This window comes from Pongo pygmaeus, chromosome 20, assembly GCF_028885625.2.
Source record: "Pongo pygmaeus isolate AG05252 chromosome 20, NHGRI_mPonPyg2-v2.0_pri, whole genome shotgun sequence".
Taxonomy (NCBI): Eukaryota; Metazoa; Chordata; class Mammalia; order Primates; family Hominidae; genus Pongo; species Pongo pygmaeus.
Window position 1 is genome coordinate 58,824,153 of NC_072393.2, and position 21,919 is coordinate 58,846,071.

General features: G+C 43.0%; 1 protein-coding gene across 3 annotated transcripts in view; it reads right to left on the minus strand.

The window, feature by feature from the left end:
* LOC129019438 (zinc finger protein 813) overlaps positions 1 to 21,919 on the minus strand; it is a 40,527-nt gene that overhangs the window by 5,475 nt on the left and 13,133 nt on the right. The window contains exons 2-5 of one of the 3 annotated variants that reach the window (XM_063658345.1): positions 21,302 to 21,373; positions 18,204 to 18,374; positions 8,379 to 8,540; positions 3,346 to 3,427 (exon numbers count right to left, since the gene is read on the minus strand). In XM_063658345.1, the coding sequence (XP_063514415.1) occupies positions 3,346 to 3,427; positions 8,379 to 8,389 (93 nt within the window). In that variant the 5' untranslated portion in view covers positions 8,390 to 8,540; positions 18,204 to 18,374; positions 21,302 to 21,373. The remainder of the gene's footprint in view (positions 1 to 3,345; positions 3,428 to 8,378; positions 8,541 to 18,203; positions 18,375 to 21,301; positions 21,374 to 21,919) is intronic. The other 2 variants (XM_063658346.1, XM_054461954.2) reach the window with 2 other exon arrangements.

Genomic DNA, 21,919 nt, shown 5'->3' on the forward strand with positions numbered 1-21,919 from the left:
CAATATGGTGAAACTTTGCCTCTACTAAAAATACAAAGATTAGCTGGGTGTAGTAGTGGGCTCCCCACTGCACTCCAGCCTGGGTGACAGAGTGAGAGTGTCTCAAAAAATAATAAAATAATTTTTAAAAGGCCAGGCATGGGCCAGGCACAGTGGCTCATGCCTGTAATCCCAGCACTTTGGGACACCGAGGCAGGCGGATCACCTGAGGTCAGGAATTCACGACCAGCCTGACCAACATAGAGAAACCCCATCTCTACTAAAAATACAAAATTAGCCAGATGTGGTGGTGTATGCTTGTAATCTCAGTTACTTAGGAGGCTGAGGCAGGAGAATCGCTTGAACCTGGGAGGTGGAGGTTGCAGTGAGCCGAGATTGGATCATTGCACTCCAGCCTGGGCAACAAGAGCAAAACTCTGTCTAAAAAAAAAAAAAAAAAAAGGCATGGTGGCTCATACCTGTAATCCCAGCACTTTGGAAGGCCAAGGCGGGGGGAATCACCTGAGGTTGGTAGCTCAAGACCAGCCTGATCAACATAGAGAAACTCTGTCTCTACTAAAAATATAAAATTAGCCAAGCATGGTGGTGCATGCCTGTAATCCCAGCTATTCGAAAGGCTAAGGCAGGAGAATTGCTTTAACCATGAAAGCGGAGGTTGCAATGAGCCAAGTTCATGCCATTGCACTCCACCCTCCCCAACCAGAATGAAACTTCATCTCAAAAAAAAAAAGTAGTGAATAGGAAAAGATACAACAACAAAGAATAAAGAAAAATGAAGGGAGTCTAAACAGACTAACAGGACACCATCAAGGATACCATCCTACACATTATGAAAGTCCCAGGCCAGGTTGTGGCTCATGCCTGTAATTCCAGCACTCACGCCTGTAATTCCAGCACTTTGGGAAGCCAGGGTGTGGGGATCACCTGAGGTCAGAAGTTCATGACCGGCCTGGCCAACATGGTGAAATTTCATCTCTACCAAATATACAACAATTAGCCAGGTGTGGTGGTGCGCACCTGTAACCTCAGTTACTTGGGAGGCTGAGGTGAGAGAATCGCTTGAATCCAGAGGCAGAGGCTGGAGTAAGCCGAGATTGCACCACGGCACTCCAGCCTGGGCAACAGTGTTGGGATTTACTCAAGATAGGCGCAGAAATATTAAAGAGAAATATTAGGGAAAGTTATAGGGAACAGTCACAAACCTTTTGGAAGGCCGAAAGGTTATATAGCTTGTAATAATTGAACAGGCTGAAGGCAGCTGGTTCTTACCTTAGAGCACTAGGTCATAGGGTAAATACTAGGGACAATAGAGGCTTCCCCAGTTAAGTCTGTTTACCCTACCTCCATTAACTAACCTTTGAGCCAGATGCCCCTCTAGGGGGAGGCTGACCAGGGAAATTGCCCCTTAATGGTATTTACTTTAGACCACAGTACCTGAGCTTTAATCATTCATAAAACTACTCTCTTAACCATGTTAATTATCCTCAAGTGTGTTTACTCAAACTTCTGTTGTTAATTCTATTCTAAATAAATGCCTGGAGTGCGAGCTGCTCAGGGCTGGCTGCAGTGACAAACCTCTCTTGGTGTGCAGGTGATTGGACACCCAGGAGGACTGACAAAGTAGAATATCTATGTGTCGGTGTATGTTTCATTCATCCATCTGGGCCAGGGTCTGTGGGCAGACCCCTGCAGCTAATGCCCTCTTGTGAGGAGCAATGCCTCAGTTGGTGTCCTGTGTGAGGAAAGTCAGGGATCTACAGAAACAGACCCCCCCGCAGTTCAAGCCTCTCTTGAGGCAACCTGCAAAGGAAGGGTGAGGACCACCCGCTTGAGGAAAGCTGCGATGGAAGTGTGAGGAACACGACCCCCGAAAACGAAGGCAAAGAAGGACTTCGTGGTCAAGCCAGTGAGTAATCAGTAAGTCATTGGTGCCCACTCGAGGTTACCACCTTCTGGGGGAAGTTGAGTCAAGCTGAGGTTTCATCATGGGACAGCAGTTGTCAGCTCAACAGAAACAGTATATAAAAGCGTTAAGACAGTTGCTTAAGGCTAGTGGTCGGAAACACAGCAGAACTAGCAAAACAGAATTATCTGTGTGTCAGTGTATGTTTTATTCATACGTAGTTTAGGTCAGGGTCGACACGCAGACCCCCACAGCTAATGCTGTGTTGTGAGGAGCAATACCTCAACAGAGCAAGACTCCATCTCAAAAAAAAAAAGAGTACCAGAAGTCACAGAAGTGAATGAGAAGAAGAGAGGAACAGAAAAGCTTGTTGGAAGGCATAATGGCCAAAAATTTCTAATTTCAGGATGCAAAAGAAACAAATTCAGCACCTTAAGAATATCCAACTAGGATAAATCTAAGTCAGAGACCTACAACAAACAACATCATAATAAAACTGTCAAAATTCAGAGATAGAGAAAGAATCCTAACAACAGCCAAAAGAAGAGCTAACTGTCACCCAAGAGAGAGCTCCTGTAGTATTGTCAAGATGTTTCTTGGCTAGGCGGGCAGTAACTCACACCTGTAATCCCACGACCTTGGGAGGCTGAGGCCAGCAGATCATGAGGTCAGGAGTTCAAGACCAGTCTGGCCAACATAGTGAAACCCATCTCTACTAAAAATACAAAAAAATTAGTGGGGTGTGGTGGTGTGTAACTGTAATCCCAGCTACTCAGGAGGCTGAGGCAGGAGAATTGCGGTGGTAAGAATCATGGTGATAAGACCACAGTAGAAAGCTTTGCTTAAGTGAGTGGGAAATTTCACATATTCTTAGTCAGAGAGGGCACCTCTGCAGCTAGGGGTAGGGATGGAATCTTCCCACATCTAAAAGAGGAAATGTCAAATCCAAGAAGAAGCAATCAGCTTTTCAATACCCCAACTTGCAGGAAACTTCCAGATATCTGTAGTGAAGTCACCATGCTCAAAGGCAGCTAGTGTGTTATTCTTGGTACAGTGAAAAACTGTCAAGGAGATTAAGTGAAGTCAGGGGTTTGAGACCAGCCTGGCCAACATGGTGAAATCCTGTCTCTATTAAAAATACAAAATTAGCCCAATGTGGTGGTGGATACCTGTAATCACAGCTACTTAGGAGGCTGAGGCATGAGAATCTCTTGAACCTGGGAGGTGGAGGTTACAGTGAGCTCAGATTGCTCCAGTGAACTCCAGCCTGGGCAATAAAGGGAGATGGAATTTAAGATGAGAGGGACTGAGAAAAGCCTTGGGTGAGTGCGAGCAAACTTGTGAGGCAGGATGCTTCAGAATCACAGAAGACTGGCTACTACAATACCTGGTATATCAGAAAAGAAAGAGAGAGAATAATCCACAGAGGAACATCACTTTACCTGAGGAAGAGCCATCCTTGTCTCCTTTTCTTTGGTCTTCTTGGCGGCTTCCTCATGTAACATGAATCTTTGGAAATTAATCCTGTGTGAGAAAAAAATATGATATTTAATTAATTTTTTTTTTGAGATGGAGTCCAGCTCTGTCACAATGATGGGGTTCAGTGACATGATCTCATCTCACTGCAACCTCTGCCTCCCCAGTTCAAGGGATTCTTCTGCCTCAGCATCCTGAGTAGCTGGGATTCCAGCCATGCTCCATGATGCACAGCTAATTTTTGTATTTTTAGTAGACATGGGGTTTCACCATGTTGGCCAGGATAGTCTCGATCTCCTGACCTTGAGATCTGCCCACCTCAGCCTCCCAAACAGCTAGGATTACACGGGTGAACCACCGGACCCAGCTGAGATTTAATGTTTAGAAACCACACATTCCTTTCCTGTGACAAAACACACACTGGGGAGACCTCACCCGGTATAAAGACTGTCCTCTACTGCCCACCTCACCGGAGATCATGCAGAGATAAGAAAGCCCCATAGGAAGATCTGCAAGGGTAATTTTGACCTGTTTTCAGATCTTGCTCCCTCCTGAAAATGTCCACACACACGCTGAAGCAGGGCACAGACCTTCAGGACACAGATCTGGCCCTAACCAAACCCCATGCAGAGCACAGCCCCCTCAGCTCCCTGTGGATCACAGGCTGATCTCAGCTCTCAACATGGAGGAAGCTGCCTTGATGTTCAATGCTGGACACAGATGAGAATCACCAGCGCCATTGTATTATTGAGGGTGTGTCCCATCCTATGATAATAGCAATCTTTGATAGAACAGCATAAAGGATGTATTTGCAAAATGCCTGAGAAACCTAATGTAAAGTCAGGGTTGAGCTCCACTCAGAGGGTACCAGCTGAGCACAGCCCCACCTTCTGGCTCTGCTCTCCCCTTGGTGACTTGTTCCCACCAGGATCCAGTGAACAGTGAAGGAGCAAAAAGAATCACACAGAACAGGCAACATGGACCAGAGGTGGGAGTGAAGGTGGGGCTATCATGTCAAATGGGGGACTGTGGGCAATCACAAAGGTTACTCTAGATAAAGTGATGTCAGAACAAAGACTTAGGGAAGAAAGGCTGCTTGTCACTTGCAGCTGATGGGACAGAGAGTCCTAGGCCAAGGGACAGCCCAGGTGAAGACCCTGAGACAGGAGCAACCTCAGCCCCAGAAAAAAGAAAGAAACCTGCATGGCTGGAGCAGAGGGAGTAAGGAGGACACAGGCAGGAGATGAGATCAGGGAGGTCCTGGGAGCACAGATCCGTAGGGATGAGGTCTTGAAATATTTTTCTCCCACACCTAAAAAGAATTTTGGAAATGATGTATTTTCTCACTCCTTTCATGTATACACACAACTTTCTCTTTATGTTATAAATTACAACATTTACAAATAATGGAATTCATTTCTCATATTTAAAATACATGCTGTCAAGTTTGGCTAAGTCCCCAGAAGTACACTGTCACCCTCATCTGAGATGTGTAGGACTGCAAGGGAATGTGTTCAGGGGTTTAGAAAGTCACCTATGGAATTGTGCATGTGGAGACGCCTGTTTGATGTCCCAGCAGACAGCTGAGGAGACAACTGAACATAGGATTGTAGACCTCAGGGGAGAAGCCTGTAGGGAACATGGAGTTGTGTAGGTGGGTTACAGTTGTGAAATGACATGATATGGAAGGGCAGTGGGTGTGGACAGAGATGAGGAGAGGTTCAAGATGATCTGAGTCTAATTACCTGTTTTTCCCATTCTGGTACTTGTGTTTTTTACATTTTTGGAGAATAGTAATTTATTTAAAATTCATATTACACCTGAGCATTACCCTCTCATATAAAAAAGCCACAAACTATTTGGCCAATCATTTCAGGGGTCAGTGTCCCTCTGACTGAGCTTTTCTGGTCTTATTCCTTGCCTGTATATTACAGGTGGGGTCACTGAGGTTCAGAGTAGGAGACATTTCACCAAGTTATCCTGAGAAGCTCTGAGATGAGTCGGAAGGAGGTGTGGCTCATTCCTATGTGATGGCCTGGAAGGGCCAACAGACTGTGTTGGTTTTTCTCTCTAGAAAATTGCAGGATAGGCCGGGTGTGGTGACTCACCCCTGTAATCCTAGCACTTTGGGAGGCTGACGGGGGTAGAGCACATGAGCCCAGGAGTTTGAGACCAATCTGGGCAACATGGTGAAATCCTATCTCTATGAAAAGTACAAAAAATAGCCAGGCATGGTGGTGTGCATCTGTGGTCCCAGCTATTTGGGAGGCTGACCAGGTGTGATCACTTGGACCTGGGAAGCAGAGGTTGCAGTGAGCCAAGATCATACCACTGCACTCAAGCATGGCTGACAGAGTGACACACCATCTCAAAAAAGGAAAAAAAAAAAAAATTCCAGGACCATCTTTTATATACCTGAGCAAAAGAAATGTCTCTTTCAATGTCCAAGGTCCTGATGGCATGAATCCTAAACACGCAATTATTTTCCCAGAAAAATGACAGTAATATGTTCAAAATACACACAATTGTGAACACATAGCTATAAGTGTTTAAAACACTGAAAGAGAGGCAGTGGTACAAATGAGATCTGAGCAAATGTTTTCTGTGTGAGCACATGGGCTCTGCTGGAACAAGGTTCCAAGTCAATCCAGCCCATCCTTCAACATCTGCAAAGAATATTATGGATTAGAGGAACTTGAGGAAAATGTTTACTTAGAAGCTCACAGCTCACCATTTAATCAGATGACATGAGGAAAGAAAATGGAGCAATAGGCTACTTGAACTAAATTTTGATGTTAGCATAAAGAAAAAATTTCCTTGATATCTTTATCGAGTACACATTGAAACAACCTAAAATCATTTATCATGTACCAGAAAATGTTTCCAATACATAATAAAGACTAGAAAGCATGCAGTGCTCAATCTAAACTGAACAAAATAAATTTCAGAGAAAAACAATTTTAAAATGGTTAAAAAATATACATCTAATGAAATGTGGGATCAAAGAAGAAAATTCAAAATACATATCATAGTTTGAAAATGATGATGTGACTTCGTAAGATTCTACCAAAGCTTATTTGAGAAGCAGTTATTTATTTTACTTTTATTTTATTGAGATGGAGTCTCGCTCTGTTGCCCAGCTGAAATGCAGTTATGTGATCTCAGCTCACTGCAACCTCCACCTCCCAGATTCAAGCGATTCTCCTGCCTCAGTCTCCCCAGTAGCTGGGATTGCAGGCAAGCGCCACCATGCTCAGCTAATTTCTGTATATCAGTCGAGATGAGGATTCACCATGTTGGCCAGGCTGGTCTCGAACTCCTGACATTAGGTGATCTGTCAGCCTCCGCCTCCAAACTGCTGGAATTACAGGCGTGAGCCACTGCACCAGGCCTATTTTTTTTTTAATTAAGAACAAGCTGGGTGTGGTGGCTCATGCCTGTAATCCCAACACTTTGGGAGGCCGATGCGGCTGGATCCCTTAAGCCCTAGAGTTTGAGACCAGCCTGGGCAACATGGAGAAAGCCCATCTCTATAAGGAACACAAAAATTTGCCCTATGCAGTAGCATGCAGCTGTGGTCCCAGCTACTCTGGAGGCTGAAGTGGGAGGATCCCTTGAACCCAGGAGGTTTATGCTGTGGTGAGCTCTGATCCTGTAACAGCTCTCCAACCTGGGTGACAAAGTGAGACCCCATCTCCAATTAAAAAAAGAAGAAGAAAGAACCACTGGGTCCTGGGTCTAGGGGCAGGGAATCTAAGGCCAATTAACACGAACTTTTAAGTCCATGCCATCTGCTTCTGGGTCTGTGCCAATCAGGGCAGGACAAAAGCCAGGACTGGGAGGGGAGTCCCAGGAGGTGAGCTGGGCCTGAACAAGGCCACGAAGGGATGAAGATAAGTGGGTGGGGCATGAAGGACAAGGGGCCTGGTGCCAGGGGGAAGAGGCCTGGGCTGTGAGGCGTTCACAGGGGAATGAAGGGGTCAGAGCCTGAGCTTCCCTCTATCTCCCTCTCCATGCCTCTGTTTTCCAGGTTTTGAAGGTGAAACCCACCAGTGAGGCTGGAACAGCTCAGGAGTCAGGGAAATAGTACCTCCCTGAGAAGTCAACATGGGGTGGTAATTAGATCCAGGAAAGTTCCTTACTATTGAAATTAATTTTAGCAATTTAATTTCAAAACCTCAAAGTTGTCTAGGGCAGGAATGCAAACTAGAATGCGAAATGCAAAGCCCTGCCTGAGCCAAATGTACAATTTTATGCCGATGGCCCACAGAACCAATTAGAAATCCTCTCCCTTTCTATTCTTCATTCACTGGGGTGGGAGAGTCCACCCTGTGCTCAGCTCCACAGACTTCCCTAGGGCCACCGCCTGGGGTATGGAGCAGAGGGCTCAGGCCAGGGATGAATGAGGTCAACACCTGCTGCTTAAAAACAGCAGGGATGTAGGTGGAGTGGTGGGAGCCAGGAGTCTCAGCTACTCAGGAAGCAGGGGTAGCAGGATCGCTGAGCTGAGAAGTCCAGGCCAGCCTGGGTGACAAAGTAAGTCCCTCTACCCCAGAGTTCCCACTTCTATCTCAATAAGAAAAAAAGTGATTTTTTAAAAAAAGCACTGACCTTGTAACATTGCATATAAATTGCCCAGTTGTTCCTTACATTTGTTATTTTATGCTGCACGTGTTAAATATGAGTTCTAAATTTCTCTTCAAAGAATCGATATGTCAGTATGTGCAATTATTTGCCTTCTACTTTTAAACTTAACTTCCTCATAAAGCAACCTTTTTCAATCACCTGCTCCACCCTGAATAATTCTCCACCCTGACTCATTCCATAACCATTTTTCCCACCAAACCACTCACCCCATCACTCTTTTTAAATTAGCCAATCGGAATTAGCTTAGCCTGTGCGGTCTAATCCTAGCCAATAGGGGAATGACACAGCAGCAGGGGCCTCATGCATCTGGAGTAAGAACCCCTTCCCCTCCCTTGCCCATGTGTGCACTCACCATTGCTCCATCTATGAGGACGCACCCTTCTATAGAAGTAAATTGCCTTGGCCAGGTGCGGTGGCTCACACCTGTAATCCCCACACTTTGGGAGGCTGAGGTAGGCAAATCACGAGGTCAGGAGATCGAGACCATCCTGGCTAACACAGTGAAACCCCATCTCTAATAAAAATACAGAAAATAAAAATTAGCCAGGCATGGTGATGGGTGCCTGTAGTCCCAGCTACTCAGGAGGCTGAGGCAGGAGAATGGCGTGAATCCGGGAGGCGGAGCTTGCAGTGAGCCAAGATGGCACCACTGCACTCCAGCCTGGGTGACAGAGCAAGACTCCATCTCAAAAAAAAAAAAAAAAAAAAAAAGTAAATTGCCTTGCTGAGAAGAGAAAAAGAAAATTTTATATTCAAGTGCTATTTCTTTTGTGGCACCAAAACTTTATTTATAACAATTTGGGGGCTCGCCAGTGATTACAGTCCCATCCAGGGGCAGTCTCTGGTTCTCTCTTGTGAGGAGCTGTGTCCTGCCCCATTGTGGCAGCTTCAGGGGTGAAAAATCAGGACCCACCCAGTGCGAGGAATAACCTGGACTCTCCGCAGTGTGGAAAGAAACCAGCCAGCAACCTGGGATAAAGATCCTCACATACAGCGGCGATGACTCTGTGCAGAGACAAATGGAGGAGAAGCCGCGGGAGCCAGTAAAGTACTTCCTTGGTGGTCGAATTCTGGAGGGCTGAATGTGTGTGTGCATGAATGAACACAGACAACCCTGCCTGCGGTGTTGTGTGGATGGTGACAAGTCCTATTGCTGGACAGAGTGAGTGGGTCCTCTCTGTGGTTCCATAGCTACCTCATATGGCTTAGGGCGGATACTGCTGTGGGATTTATACTGGCACATCAACACTAAGAGGGGCCTAATTCTTTCTTGGGGGAGGGGCCAGAGAGGACAACTTGAGTGGGAAGTGTGCAAGGGTCCTTTAGAGGAGGAAAGGGAGAAAACAGATCAAACTGAGGCAGACAAGGCAAGACATCCCTGTTTTGAGGGGTTGAGTCTTCTGGGGCAGGGAAAGCAAGACTCCCCCTGGTTTGAGGGGTTGAGCCTTCCAGGGCTGGCAAGGCAAGACATCCCTTTTTTGAGGAGTTGAGCCTTCTGGGGCAGGCAAGGCAAGATATCCCTGGTTTGAGGGGTTGAGACTTCCAGGGCAGGCAAAGCAAGACATTCCTGGTTTGAGAGTTGAGCCTTCCAGGACAGGCAAGGCAAGACACCCCTGGTTTGAGGGGATGAGCCTTCCACAAATTTTAGAGGGTTGAACCTCACACAAACCTCCAATAGTAAGAAAAATGTTCAGAACTCCCCTTTCCTTTCTTCTCAGGGGAAGAAAGAGTAGCTCCACTCATGGCAGTTTTTCCCCTAAGGGAAGGGGAAGGAGAGAGGAGAACAGCACAAGTGGCTGGCAGAGGCAGGGAAAGACCAGCAGAGAGGAAAGAGAAACTGGGAGAGGAAATCAGAAAGGAGAAAGAAAGAAAGAGACAGAGAGTCAAAGAGAGAGAAAGAGACAGAGAGGCAAAAAGGGAGTGAAAGAGAGAGGGAGAGAGAGAGAGAGTAGTAAGAGAAAACAGTGTGCCCTATTCCTTTAAAAGCCAGGGTAAATTTAAAACCTATAATTGATAATTGAAGGTCTTCTCCGTGACCCTATAACACTCCAATACCACCTTGTTGTCAGTGTAAACAAGGGCATAGCCCAAAAGCACTGAGGCCACTGACAACCCATAGCCTTCCTATCAAAAATCCTTAACCCAGTAATCCGCAGATGGCCCAAATGCATTCAATCTGCAGCGGCAACTGCTTTGCTAACAGAAGAAATAGAAAAATAACTTTTAGAGGAAACCTCATTGTGAGCACACCTCATCAAGTAAGAACTATCCTAAGTAAAAAAAAAAAAAAAAAAGCAAAATGGTAGCTTACTGACTCAAGAATTTTCAAGTATGAGGCTATTCTGGTAGAAAAAGATGATTTAACATTAACCACTGAAATTTCCATTAACCCAGCAGGTTTTCTAACAGGGGATATAAATCTTGATTATTTACCATACAAAGGTCCGACCAGACCTAGGAGGAACTCCCTTCCAGACAGGACTATAGAGGGTTTCTCCCAGGTGACTGAGGGAAAAAGACACAATGGGTATTCAGGAAGTGATAAGGAAACTCTTGCAGAAGCAGAGTTAGAAAAATTGCCTAATAATTGGACTGCTGAAATGTGCAAGCTGTTTGCACTCAGCCAAACCTTAAAGTACTTACAGAATCAGGAAGGAGCCATCTATACCAATTCTAAGTTAATATGGACTGAACGAGGTCTTATTAATAGCAAAGAATTGAAATCCCAAACTTATAATATTTTCAACAAAAGTAAAGTTTGCTAAAGGTTACCAGTGTAACATGTATTATCCTAACTTCTAATCTCGTGGCCTTGGGCAGTCTAGTTCACAGACACGAAGGAAGTTCACTTTGGAAAAGAATGGTTATCATCTTTGAAAAAAACAAAAGGAGGAAGGAGAATTTATGTAAAAAGAATGTTATATGGTAAATTCTTGTCCTAAAATAAATTAACTGGTGGTTTAAAGAAAGGGATATTTGCAACAAGTCAGAAAGTTGAGGCATGTTGAAGAATTGTCTGTCAAAGTTGTGAAAAAAGAAAAGTTATTGTAGCCTTTCTGTCCAAACAACTTGACCTTACTGTTTTAGCCTAGCCCTCATGTCTGCATGCAGTGGCTGCCGCTGCTTTAATACTTTTAGAGGCCCTAAAAATCACAAACTATGCTCAACTCACTCTCTACATTTCTCATAACTTCCAAAATCTATTTTCTTCCTCATAACTGACGCATATACTTTCTGCTCCCTGGCTCCTTCAGCTGTACTCACTCTTTGTTAAGTCCCACAATTACCATTGTTCCTGGCCCGGACTTCAATCCTGCCTCCCACATTATTCCTGATACCACACCTGACCCCCATGACTGTATCTCTCTGATCCACCTGATATTCACCCCATTTCCCCATATTTCCTTCTTTCCTGTTCCTCATCCTGATCACGCTTGATTTATTGATGGTGGTTCCACCAGGCCTAATCACCACACACCAGCAAAGGCAGGCTATGCTATAGTACAAGCCACTAGCCCACCTCTCAGAACCTCTCATTTCCTTTCCATCATGGAAATCTATCCTCAAGGAAATAACTTCTCAGTGTTCCATCTGCTATTCTACTACTCCTCAGGGATTATTCAGGCCCCCTCCCTTCCCTACACATCAAGCTCGAGGATTTGCCCCCAGCCAGGACTGGCAAATTAGCTTTACTCAACATGCCCCGAGTCAGGAAACTAAAATACCTCTTAGTCTAAATAGACACTTTCACTGAATAAGTAAAGGCCTTTCCTACAGGGTCTGAGAAGGCCACCACAGTCATTTCTTCCCTTCTGTCAGACATAATTCCTCAGTTTAGCCTTCCCACCTCTATACAGTCTGATAACAGACCAGCCTTTATTAGTCAAATCGGCCAAGCAGTTTTTCAGGCTCTTAGTATTCAGTGAAACCTTTATATCCCTTACAGTCCTCTGTCTTCAAGAAAAGTAGAACGGACTAAAGGTCTTTTAAAAACACATCTCACCAAGCTCAGCCACCAACTTAAAAAGGTCTGGACAATACTTTTACCACTTTTGCTTCTCAGAATTCAGGCCTGTCCTCAGAATGCTACAAGGTACAGCCCATTTAAGCTCCTGTATAGACTCTCCTTTTTATTAGGCCCCAGTCTCATTCAACACCAGACCAACTTAGACTGTACTCCAAAAAAAACTTGTCATCCCTACTATCTTTTGCCTAGTCATACTCCTATTCTCCATTCTCAACTACTTATAAATGCCCTACTCTTGTTTACACCACCAGTTTACACTGTTTCTTCAAGCCATCACAGCTGATATCTCTTGTTGCTATCCCCAAACTGCCACTCTTAACTCCCTCTTAGAGTGGATAGATGACATTTGCTGGCAAGGCACCCTCCAATACTTGCAACCTGATGAAGTTCTATTCTTTACTTTTATACTCACTCTTATTCTCATTCCCATTCTTATGTCACCCTTTACCTCTCCCCAGCTATCTCCACCACACTATCAACCTTACCCATTCTCTCCTAGCCACTTCTAATCCCTCCTTAGTGAACAACTGCTGGCTTTGCATTTCCCTTTCTTCCAGTGCCTACACAGCTGTCCCCACCTTACAGACAGACAGGGCAACACCTCATGTCTCCCTACACCTCTGGACTTCCTTTAACAGCCCTCACCTTTACCCTCGTGAAGAACTCATTTACTTTCTAGACAGGTCCAGCAAGACTTCCCCAGACATTTCACATCAGCAAGCTGCTGCCCTCCTTCGCACTTGTTTAAAAAACCTTTCTCCTTATATCAACTCTACTCTCCCCATATTTGGACCTCTCACAACACAAACTACTATTCCTGTGGCCGCTCCTTTATGTATCTCTCGGCAAAGACCCACTGGAATTCCCCTAGGTAACCTTTCACCTTCTCGATGTTCCTTTACTCTTCACCTCTGAAGTCCAACTACACACACATCACTGAAACAATTGGAGCCTTCCAGCTCCATATTACAGATAAGCCCTCTATCAATACTGACAAACTTAAAAACATTAGCAGTAATTATTGCTTAGGAAGACACTTGCCCTGTATTTCACTCCATCCTTAGCTAACTTCCCCTTGCTAATCAGACTCTCCTCCCAGGCCCTCTTCTTGTTTACTTATACCCAGCCCCAAAAATAACAGTGAAAGGTTGCTCGTAGATACTCAATGTTTTCTCATACACCATGAAAATCAAACCTCACCCTCTACGCAGTTACCCCATCAGTCCCCATTACAACCTCTGACAGCTGCTGCCCTAGCTGGATCCCTAGGATTCTGGGTCCAAGACACCCCTTTCAGCACTCCTTCTCATCTTTTTACTTTACATCTCCAGTTTTGCCTCGCACAAGGTCTCTTCTTCCTCTGTGGATCCTCTACCTACATAGGTCTACCTGCTAATTGGACAGGCACATGCACACTAGTTTTCCTTACCCCCAAAATTCAATTTACAAATGGGACCGAAGAGCTCCCTGTTCTCCTCATGACACCGACGTGACAAAAAAGAGTTATTCCACTAATTGCCTTGCTGGTTGGTTTAGGACTTTCTGCCTCCACTATTGCTCTCGGTACTGGAATAGCAGGCATTTCAACCTCTGTCACGACCTTCTGTAGCCTCTCTAATGACTTCTCTGCTAGCATCACAGACATATCACAAACTTTATCAGTCCTCCAGGCCCAAGTTGACCCTTTAGCTGCAGTTGTCCTCCAAAACCGCCGAGGCCTTGACTTACTCACTGCTGAAAAAGGAGGACTCTGCATATTCTTAAATAAGGAGTGTTGTTTTTATCTAAATCAATCTGGCCTGGTGTATGACAACATAAAAAAGCTGAAGGATAGAGCCCAAAAACTTGCCAGCCAAGCAAGTAATTACGCTGAACCTCCTTGGGCACTCTCTAATTGGATGTCCTGGGTCCTCCCAATTCTTAGTCCTTTAATATCCATTTTTCTCCTCCTTTTATTCAGACCTTGTATCTTCCGTTTAGCTTCTCAATTCATGCAAAACCATATCCAGGCCATCACCAATCATTCTATATGACAAATGTTTCTTCTAACATCCCCACAATATCACCCCTTACCAAAAGACCTCCCTTCAGCTTAATCTCTCCCACTCTAGGTTCCCATGCCACCCCTAATCCTGCTTGAAGCAGCCCTGAGAAACATCGCCCATTCTCTCTCCATACCGCCCCCCAAAAATTTTCGCCACCCCAACACTTCAACACTATTTTGCTTTATTTGTCTTATTAATATAAGAAGGCAGGAATGTCAGGCCTCTGAGCCCAAGCCAGGCCATCGCATCCCCTGTGACTTGCACATATACATCCAGATGGCCTAAAGTAACTGAAGATCCACAAAAGAAATAAAAACAGCCTTAACTGATGACATTCCACCATTGTGATTTGTTCCTGCCCCACCCTAACTGATCAATGTACTTTGTAATCTCCCCCACCCTTAAGAAGGTACTTCATAGTCTCCCCCACCCTTGAGAAGGTTCTTTGTAATTCTCCCCACCCTTGAGAATGTACTTTGTGAGATCCACCACTGCCCACCAGAGAACAACCCCCTTTGACTGTAATTTTCCATTACCTTCCCAAATCCTATAAAACGGCCCCACCCCTATCTCCCTTCGCTGACTCTCTTTTTGGACTCAGCCCGCCTGCACCCAGGTGAAATAAACAGCCATGTTGCTCACACAAAGAATGTTTGGTGGTCTCTTCACACGGATGCACATGAAAGTTATAAGAGGGAATTTATGCAAGAAATGTCGTGTAATTTAAAAGTAATTAGTCCTTCTGAATGTAAAACTATTGAAGAAACAGTTTATGTGCAAGATGTGTAAGAAAAGTAAAATATACTTTTGGTAAAAGGATTATAAGGAGGCATAAGAATGTGGATTTTTACCTACATTAAAAGGTTAAAAAATGTGTTTTAAAGGTTTAAGCAAGTTTTGAAATGTTAATTGTAAAGGAAATTCTGTGTGTAAACATACTGGCAAAAGTTAAAGGGGTAATATCCAGTTTTTCTGTGAACTGGATATTAAAATAAAAGCACAACTGGTTTTTCTTAAAGCACTAACATGCTCTTTAACAAAAATTATAAAAGGTTAGAAAGAGTCTATAAAAATCTTACGGTCAGACATTAACATTGGATAAATATGTCTAGAAGGTTTTATTAAAATTAAGTTTAACATTAATAAAACACTAATATAAAGGTGAAATTTAGCTTATCTGGTATAAAAATCATACATGAAGTGTTGTTAAATATAAAATGGTATTTGGATTTCTTTGGTCTAAAAACTAATAAAAATAGGTGCTAAAGAAAATTTATCAGCAAGAAGGCACCAAGGATTATAAAGTCCACTACTGATGTCCCCACATTTAAAACAAATGATCAATTTCTTAGAAATTATATACTTGGTTTATCCTCCACCTTCTCTTCCTTTAAAACAAGAGGTCTTTTAGCACAGGTGCCACCTCCGGAGTTTCCAGTACATCAGTATCGGCCTGGGGATGACGTTCTCATCAAAGGGTGGAAAGAATGGAAACTCGAGCCAGCCGAGGAAGGACCCTATCTTGTGCTGCTAACCACTGAGACTGCTGTTTGCACAGCAGAAAGGGAGGCACACATCACACCCGAGTCAAGCAAGTGCCCATTATCATCAGAATCATGGGCCATTGTTCCTGGATCAAGCCCTACCAAATTAAAGCTAAGGAAAGCTTAGTCTATCTATCTTTTCCTTTCCTTTCCTTTCCTTTCCCAGTGCTTATATCCATTACTATTCCTACCACTAGCAACTCTAACCCAACTTTAGAGCATTTCTATGGTTTAGGAGCAGAAGTCACTGGAAAGGATCCTATAGGCTTCTTTAAGGTGTGCTTTTTTCTCCTTCTCTCTTCCTCCTACAGCTGCCCCTTTTCCAAATCTATGAAATCAAACTATGACATGCCTCATGCCAAATGACAAAAGCAAGTTCTCAGTAGTAGAAATAGGAGACCTAAGGCAAACCATAGCCATTGAAACAGGGTATAAATATGTAAATGCCTGGCTAAAATGGATTAAATATTCCCTCAGCATGTTAAACATAGTCAATTGTTATGCTTGTGCGCATGGCAGGCCAGAGGCCCAGATTGTCCCCTTTCTACGAGGGCTGTCCTCCAGTAGACCAGGTGTGGGCTGGGTGCTAGCTCTTTTCCAGGATTCTACAGCCTGGGGTAACAAGTTATGCCAAGCTCTCTCTGTCTGCTATATTCCAAAGTTTGACATCCTGTGGGTCAGCCCTCCAGGGCCACCCAGCTTCCGACTCCCAACACTAAGTTCACTTCATGTCCCTCATGACAGGGAGGAAACTTAACGTTCCTTGGGGACCTGAAGGGATGCAGAGAGCTTAAAAATTTTCAAAAGCTTCCCAATCAGTCACCCCTTATTCATCCCTGAGTAGATGCATAGTGGTGTTAAGGTGGACCTTTACTGGACACTCTGCCGAGTAACTGAAGTGGCACTTATGCTTTAGTCCAGTTGGCTATCCCTTTCACCGTGGCATTTTATCAACCAGAGAAAGGAAAAATAAGACACCATGAAGCAAAAGAAGTCCCTTATGGGTCTTTTGACTCTCACATCTATTTAGACACAATTAGAGTCCCATGGGGAATACCAGATCAATTTAAAGCCCAAAATCAAATAGCTGCAGGATTTGAGTCAATGTTTTGGTGGGTGACAATAAAATGTAAATTGGATAAACTAATCTATTACAACCAACAGCAATCTATTAACTACACTAGAGATGCTGTTAAAGGAATAGCTGAGCAATTAGGGGTTACCAGCCAGATGTCTTGGGAAAATGGGATAGCCTTAGACATGATATTAGCATAAAAAGGAAGAGTTTGCATCATAATTAAAACTCAGTGTTGTACCTTCATCCCAAACAACACTGCCCCCATTGATAGTAAAACAAAGACATTGCAAGGTCTGACTGCTCTGTCCAATAAGTTAGCAAACAACTCGGGGTAAACGACCCCTTTTTAGGATGGCTAGAAAAGTGGTTCGGTAAATGGAAAAGAATAGTAGCCTCAATTCTTACTTCCCTCACAGATGCAATGGGTGTACTTATTCTTGTTGGGTGCTGTGTCACACCATGCATCCGTGGATTGGTGCAGAGGTTCATAAAAATAGCACTTAACTAAAATCTCCCTTAACTATCCTCCACCTTATCCAAAGAAGTTTATTCTTATTTTGGAAAATCAAACAGAACAACTAAGCCAAGACATGTTAAAGAAGTTTGAAGAGAAAGAGCTTAAGTAAAATGCAAGAGAAGGGAATGTTAGATATGAGTTCTAAATTTCTTTTAAAAGAATCAATAAGTCAGTATGTTCAATTCTTTGCCTTCTACTTTTAAACTTAACTTCCTCATAAAGCAACCTTTTTCGATCACCTGCTCCACCCTGACTCATTCCAATCACCTGCTCTGCCTTGACTCATTCTGATCACCTGCCCCACCCTGACTCACTCCAATTACCTGCTCCCCACTGACTCATTCTCCACCCTCATTCCATAACATTTTTCCTACCAAACCACTCACCTTGTCACTCTCTTTAAATTAGCCAATCAGAATTAGATTAGCCTGTGTGGTCTAGCCCTAGCCAATAGGGGAATGACACAGCAGCAAGGGCCATGTGCATCAGAAATAACCCCTTCCCCTCCCTTGTCCAGGTATGTGCTCACCATTGCTCCCTCTGTAAAGGCACACCCTTCTATAGAAGTAAATTGCCTTTCTGAGAAGAAAAAAAGAAAATTTTATATTCGAGAGCTATTTCTTTTGCAGCACCAAAACTTTATGTATAACACACTTAAAATGAGTTTTATTTGTCGTGGAAAAGAGTCAAACTCTGTAAAATATTTTAAAATATTTATTCTGCACTAAATATGAATAATCATGGCCCGTGACACAACTCTCAGGAGGTCCTGAGAACATGTATCCAAGGTGATGGGGAACAGCTTCTTATTAGACATTTTAGGGAGGCATTAGACATCAATCAAATACATTTAAAAGATGCATTAATTTTGTTCAGAAAGGTGGGACAACTCAAAGTGGGGGCTTCCAGGCTATAAGTAAATTTAAACATTTTCTGATTGAGAATTGATTGAGTTTGTCTAAATACCTGGGATCAACAGAGAGGAAATGTTCAGGTTAAGTTAAAAGATGGTGGAGACCAAGGTTCTTTTGGAGTCTTCTGTTGGCTGCCTTCAGAGATAATAGATGATAAATGTTTTTTATTCAGACCTTCCAAAGGTGTTAGATTTTTACTTAATCTCTTCAGGATTGGGAGGACCTAGAAGAAAAAGTTCTCGCTATGTTAACAGAGATTCTTTGTAGATGCACATGAACCCCTCACAAAGGACAGCTTTGAAGGACCATTTCAAAATATGGCACAGAAACATGTTTTGAGATCAAATATTTTGACTTTCTTCTTTATCACGTTTTGTCACAGTCAGACTAGGAAGTAAGACAGGAATATATGGGACTAAATAAAACCCATCTAATGAGTATTTATGGTTTGTAAGACATCACTCCCCAGACTCTACATAGGAATTTGGACAAGATAAAAAAAATCAGAGCTTACTCCTCATTCTCAAAAACATTTTTTTTTACAGTTCTTCCCTGCAATATAAATACTTTTATGATAAATGTTGTTGACAACATAATATGCTAACATCAATAATTTCTAAATGTATTGGAATATTAAATTTACTTGCCTTCTAAAAAAATTAGAAAATGTACATTTTATCTTCAAATTGTAATTTTTTTTCCTTCAGACAGGACCTAGTTCTGTCACCCAGGCTGGAATGCAGTGGCAGGAACACTGCTCATTGCACCCTTAACCTCTGGGGCTCAAGCAATCCTCCTACCACACCTCCCAACTAGCTGGAGCCGCAGGCGCTCACCACCAAGCCCGGCTAATTTTTTAGTACTTTGTAGAGGGGTGGTCCCACTATGATGCTCAGGCTGGCCTTCAACTCCTAGACTCAAGCAATCACCCCAACTTTGCTTCCCAAAGTGTTGGGATTACAGGTGAGTCACCATACCCATCCAATTGTAATCTATTTTAGGTGTTTTCTTTGTTATTCTCTCCTGAGTGTTCTATCAGGTGTGAATAAAAAAGGCTATAAAATATGCAATCTTTAAATGTTAGGATTTATTTTCATATAGAGAAAGATGATGAAATATTACTAAGAATACATTGCAGTCAAGTTATTCTGTTTTACTTGGGCCCTGAAAAAAATAAAACTAAATTATAAAATTGGCTGGGCACATTGACTCACACCTGTAATCCCAGCACATTGGGAGGTCGAGGCAGGTGGATGACCCTGAGGTCAGGAGTTTGAGACTAGCCTGATAACATGGTGAAACCCCATCTGTACTAAAAATACAACAATTAGCCGGGCACGGTGGCACAAAACTGTAATCTCAGCTACTCAGGAGATTGAGGCAGGAGAATCTCTTGAATCCAGGAGGCAGAGGTTGCAGTGAGCCAAGATCTCGCCACAGCTCTCCAGCCTGAGCAAAAGAGTGAGATTCTGTCTCAAAAAAAATAAAAATAAAAATAAAAATAAAAATGTAAATCACCTCATTTCTGCATGTAACAATTTTATGACAATATCTGTAACTTAATATGTACTATGAACTATGTTTTTCTCCCACATCCCTAGTTATGGAAGAATTCATCTATCAAACACTAGTAATTAGCTAAAATATGATTACATTTAGAAGGGAAATTAGCATATCTAGAATATTAGCAAGTTATAAAAGCATAATGTGGTCAGGCATGGTGGCTCGTGCCTGTAATCCGAGCATGATGGGAGGCAGAGGCAGGAGGATGGCTAGTGCCCAAGAGTTGGAGACCTGCCTAGGCAACATAGCAATACCTCATCTTTATGTTTTAAAAATTAATTAAGTTACTTATTTATTTCTGAGATTGAGTTTGGTTCTTGTTGCCCAGGCTAGGGTACAATGGCATGGTCTTGGCTCACTGCAACATCTGCCTCCTGGGTTCAAATGATTCTCCTGCCTCAGCCTCCCAAGTAGCTGGGATTATTGGTGCTCACCACCATGCTGGGTTAATTTTTGTATTTTTAGTAGAGACAGGTTTCACCGTGTTGGCCAGGCTGGTCTCCAACTCCTGACATAAGGTGATGCACCCACCTTGGCCTCCCAAAGTGCTGGGATTACAGACATGAGCCACCGTGCCTGGCAAAAAAAGTTTATTTTAATTAGAAATAATTAATAAATGGAACATGATAATGGGTACAAAAAATAGAATAAGACCTATTATTTCATAACACAACAGAATGACTGTAGTCAATGATTAAATTGTACATATAAAAATGGGGATGGCCAGGTGTGGTGGCTCAAACCTATAAGCCCCATCTCTACCAAAAATCCAAAAAAACTGGGTGTGAGCCTGTAATCCCAGCTACTCGGAAGACTGAGGCATGAGAATCACTTAAACCCAGGGAGCAGAGATTGCAGTGAGTGGAGATTGCACCACTGCATTCCAGCCTCCGCGAAAGAGCTGGACTCCATCTCAAAAAACTAAACAAATGGCTGGGCATGGTGGCTCATGCCTGTAATCCCAGCACTTTGGGAGCCAAGGCGGGTGGATCACCTGAGGTCAAGAGTTCAAGACCAGCCTGACCAACATGGTATAAACCTGTCTCTAAAAAAATACAAAATTAGCCAAGGGTGATGGTGCTTGCCTGTAATCTCGGATACTCGGGAGGCTGTGGCAGAAGAATCACTTAAACCAAGAAGGCAGAGGTTGCAGTGAGCTGAGATCACACCACTATACTCCAGGATAAGCAACAAGAGTGCAACTCCATCGCAAAAAAAAAAAAAAAAATGCTATAAACAGAACATCAGAAAAAAATATAGAAAGTTAGGTGTATTTAAAAACCTTAAGCTTTTGAAAGCTGTTTTCCCAAGTAATCAAAAACGAGCCAATAACAATGCAAATATTATCTTTTTGTTTTTTGTTTTTTCTGGAGACAGAGATCACACAACTGCACTCCAGCCTGGGTGACAGAGTGAGACTCCGACTCAAAAAAAAAAAAAAAATTACCAATGTTAACTGAACTTGGAAAGCACCACACATTTGCACACTCACACAGACACAACCCTCTGATATGGCTCGAGACCAAATCCACAGGTTAAAAAGCCCTCAGAATGAACTCTTGGGCCTTAAGCCTTTCAAAAGATCACCTGTTTCCTGTGAGGTAGGGGCTGTGGCCCTGATGTGCAAAGACTTAGGAACATCCAGTCATCATAGAAATCCTAAACAAAATAGATAGAGAAGGAAATTTACCTCAACAATATGAAAGACCATCCATGAAATGACTACAGCTGAAATAACCAATCAGGGAAAATGGAATGCTTTTCCTGTAGGATCTCACATGATGCTAGAATGCTCTCACCCTTTCTATTCAATCAATACTGGCTGTCCTAGCCAGAGCAATGAAATAGCAAAAGAAATCAAACTCATCCAAATCAGAAAGAAATAAATAAAATTTTATTTGTTTGTAGATGACATGATCCTCTGTGTAGAAAGTCACAAAGACTCAACCAAAATACAAGTGGAACTAATAAACATTCAGTGGATTTGCAGAATACAATATTACACCAAAATTAGTTGAAGTTCCATGCATTAACAATAAAAAATTTTAAAAGGAAATTAAGAAAACACTTCCATTTTCTAGAGAATTTAAACTAAGATATACTTAGGAATAAATGTAAAAATGTGAGAAGTTTCTACCTTGAAATCTAAAAACATTGATCAAAATGATTAAAAACATAGAGATACAACCAATATTGATAGATTGG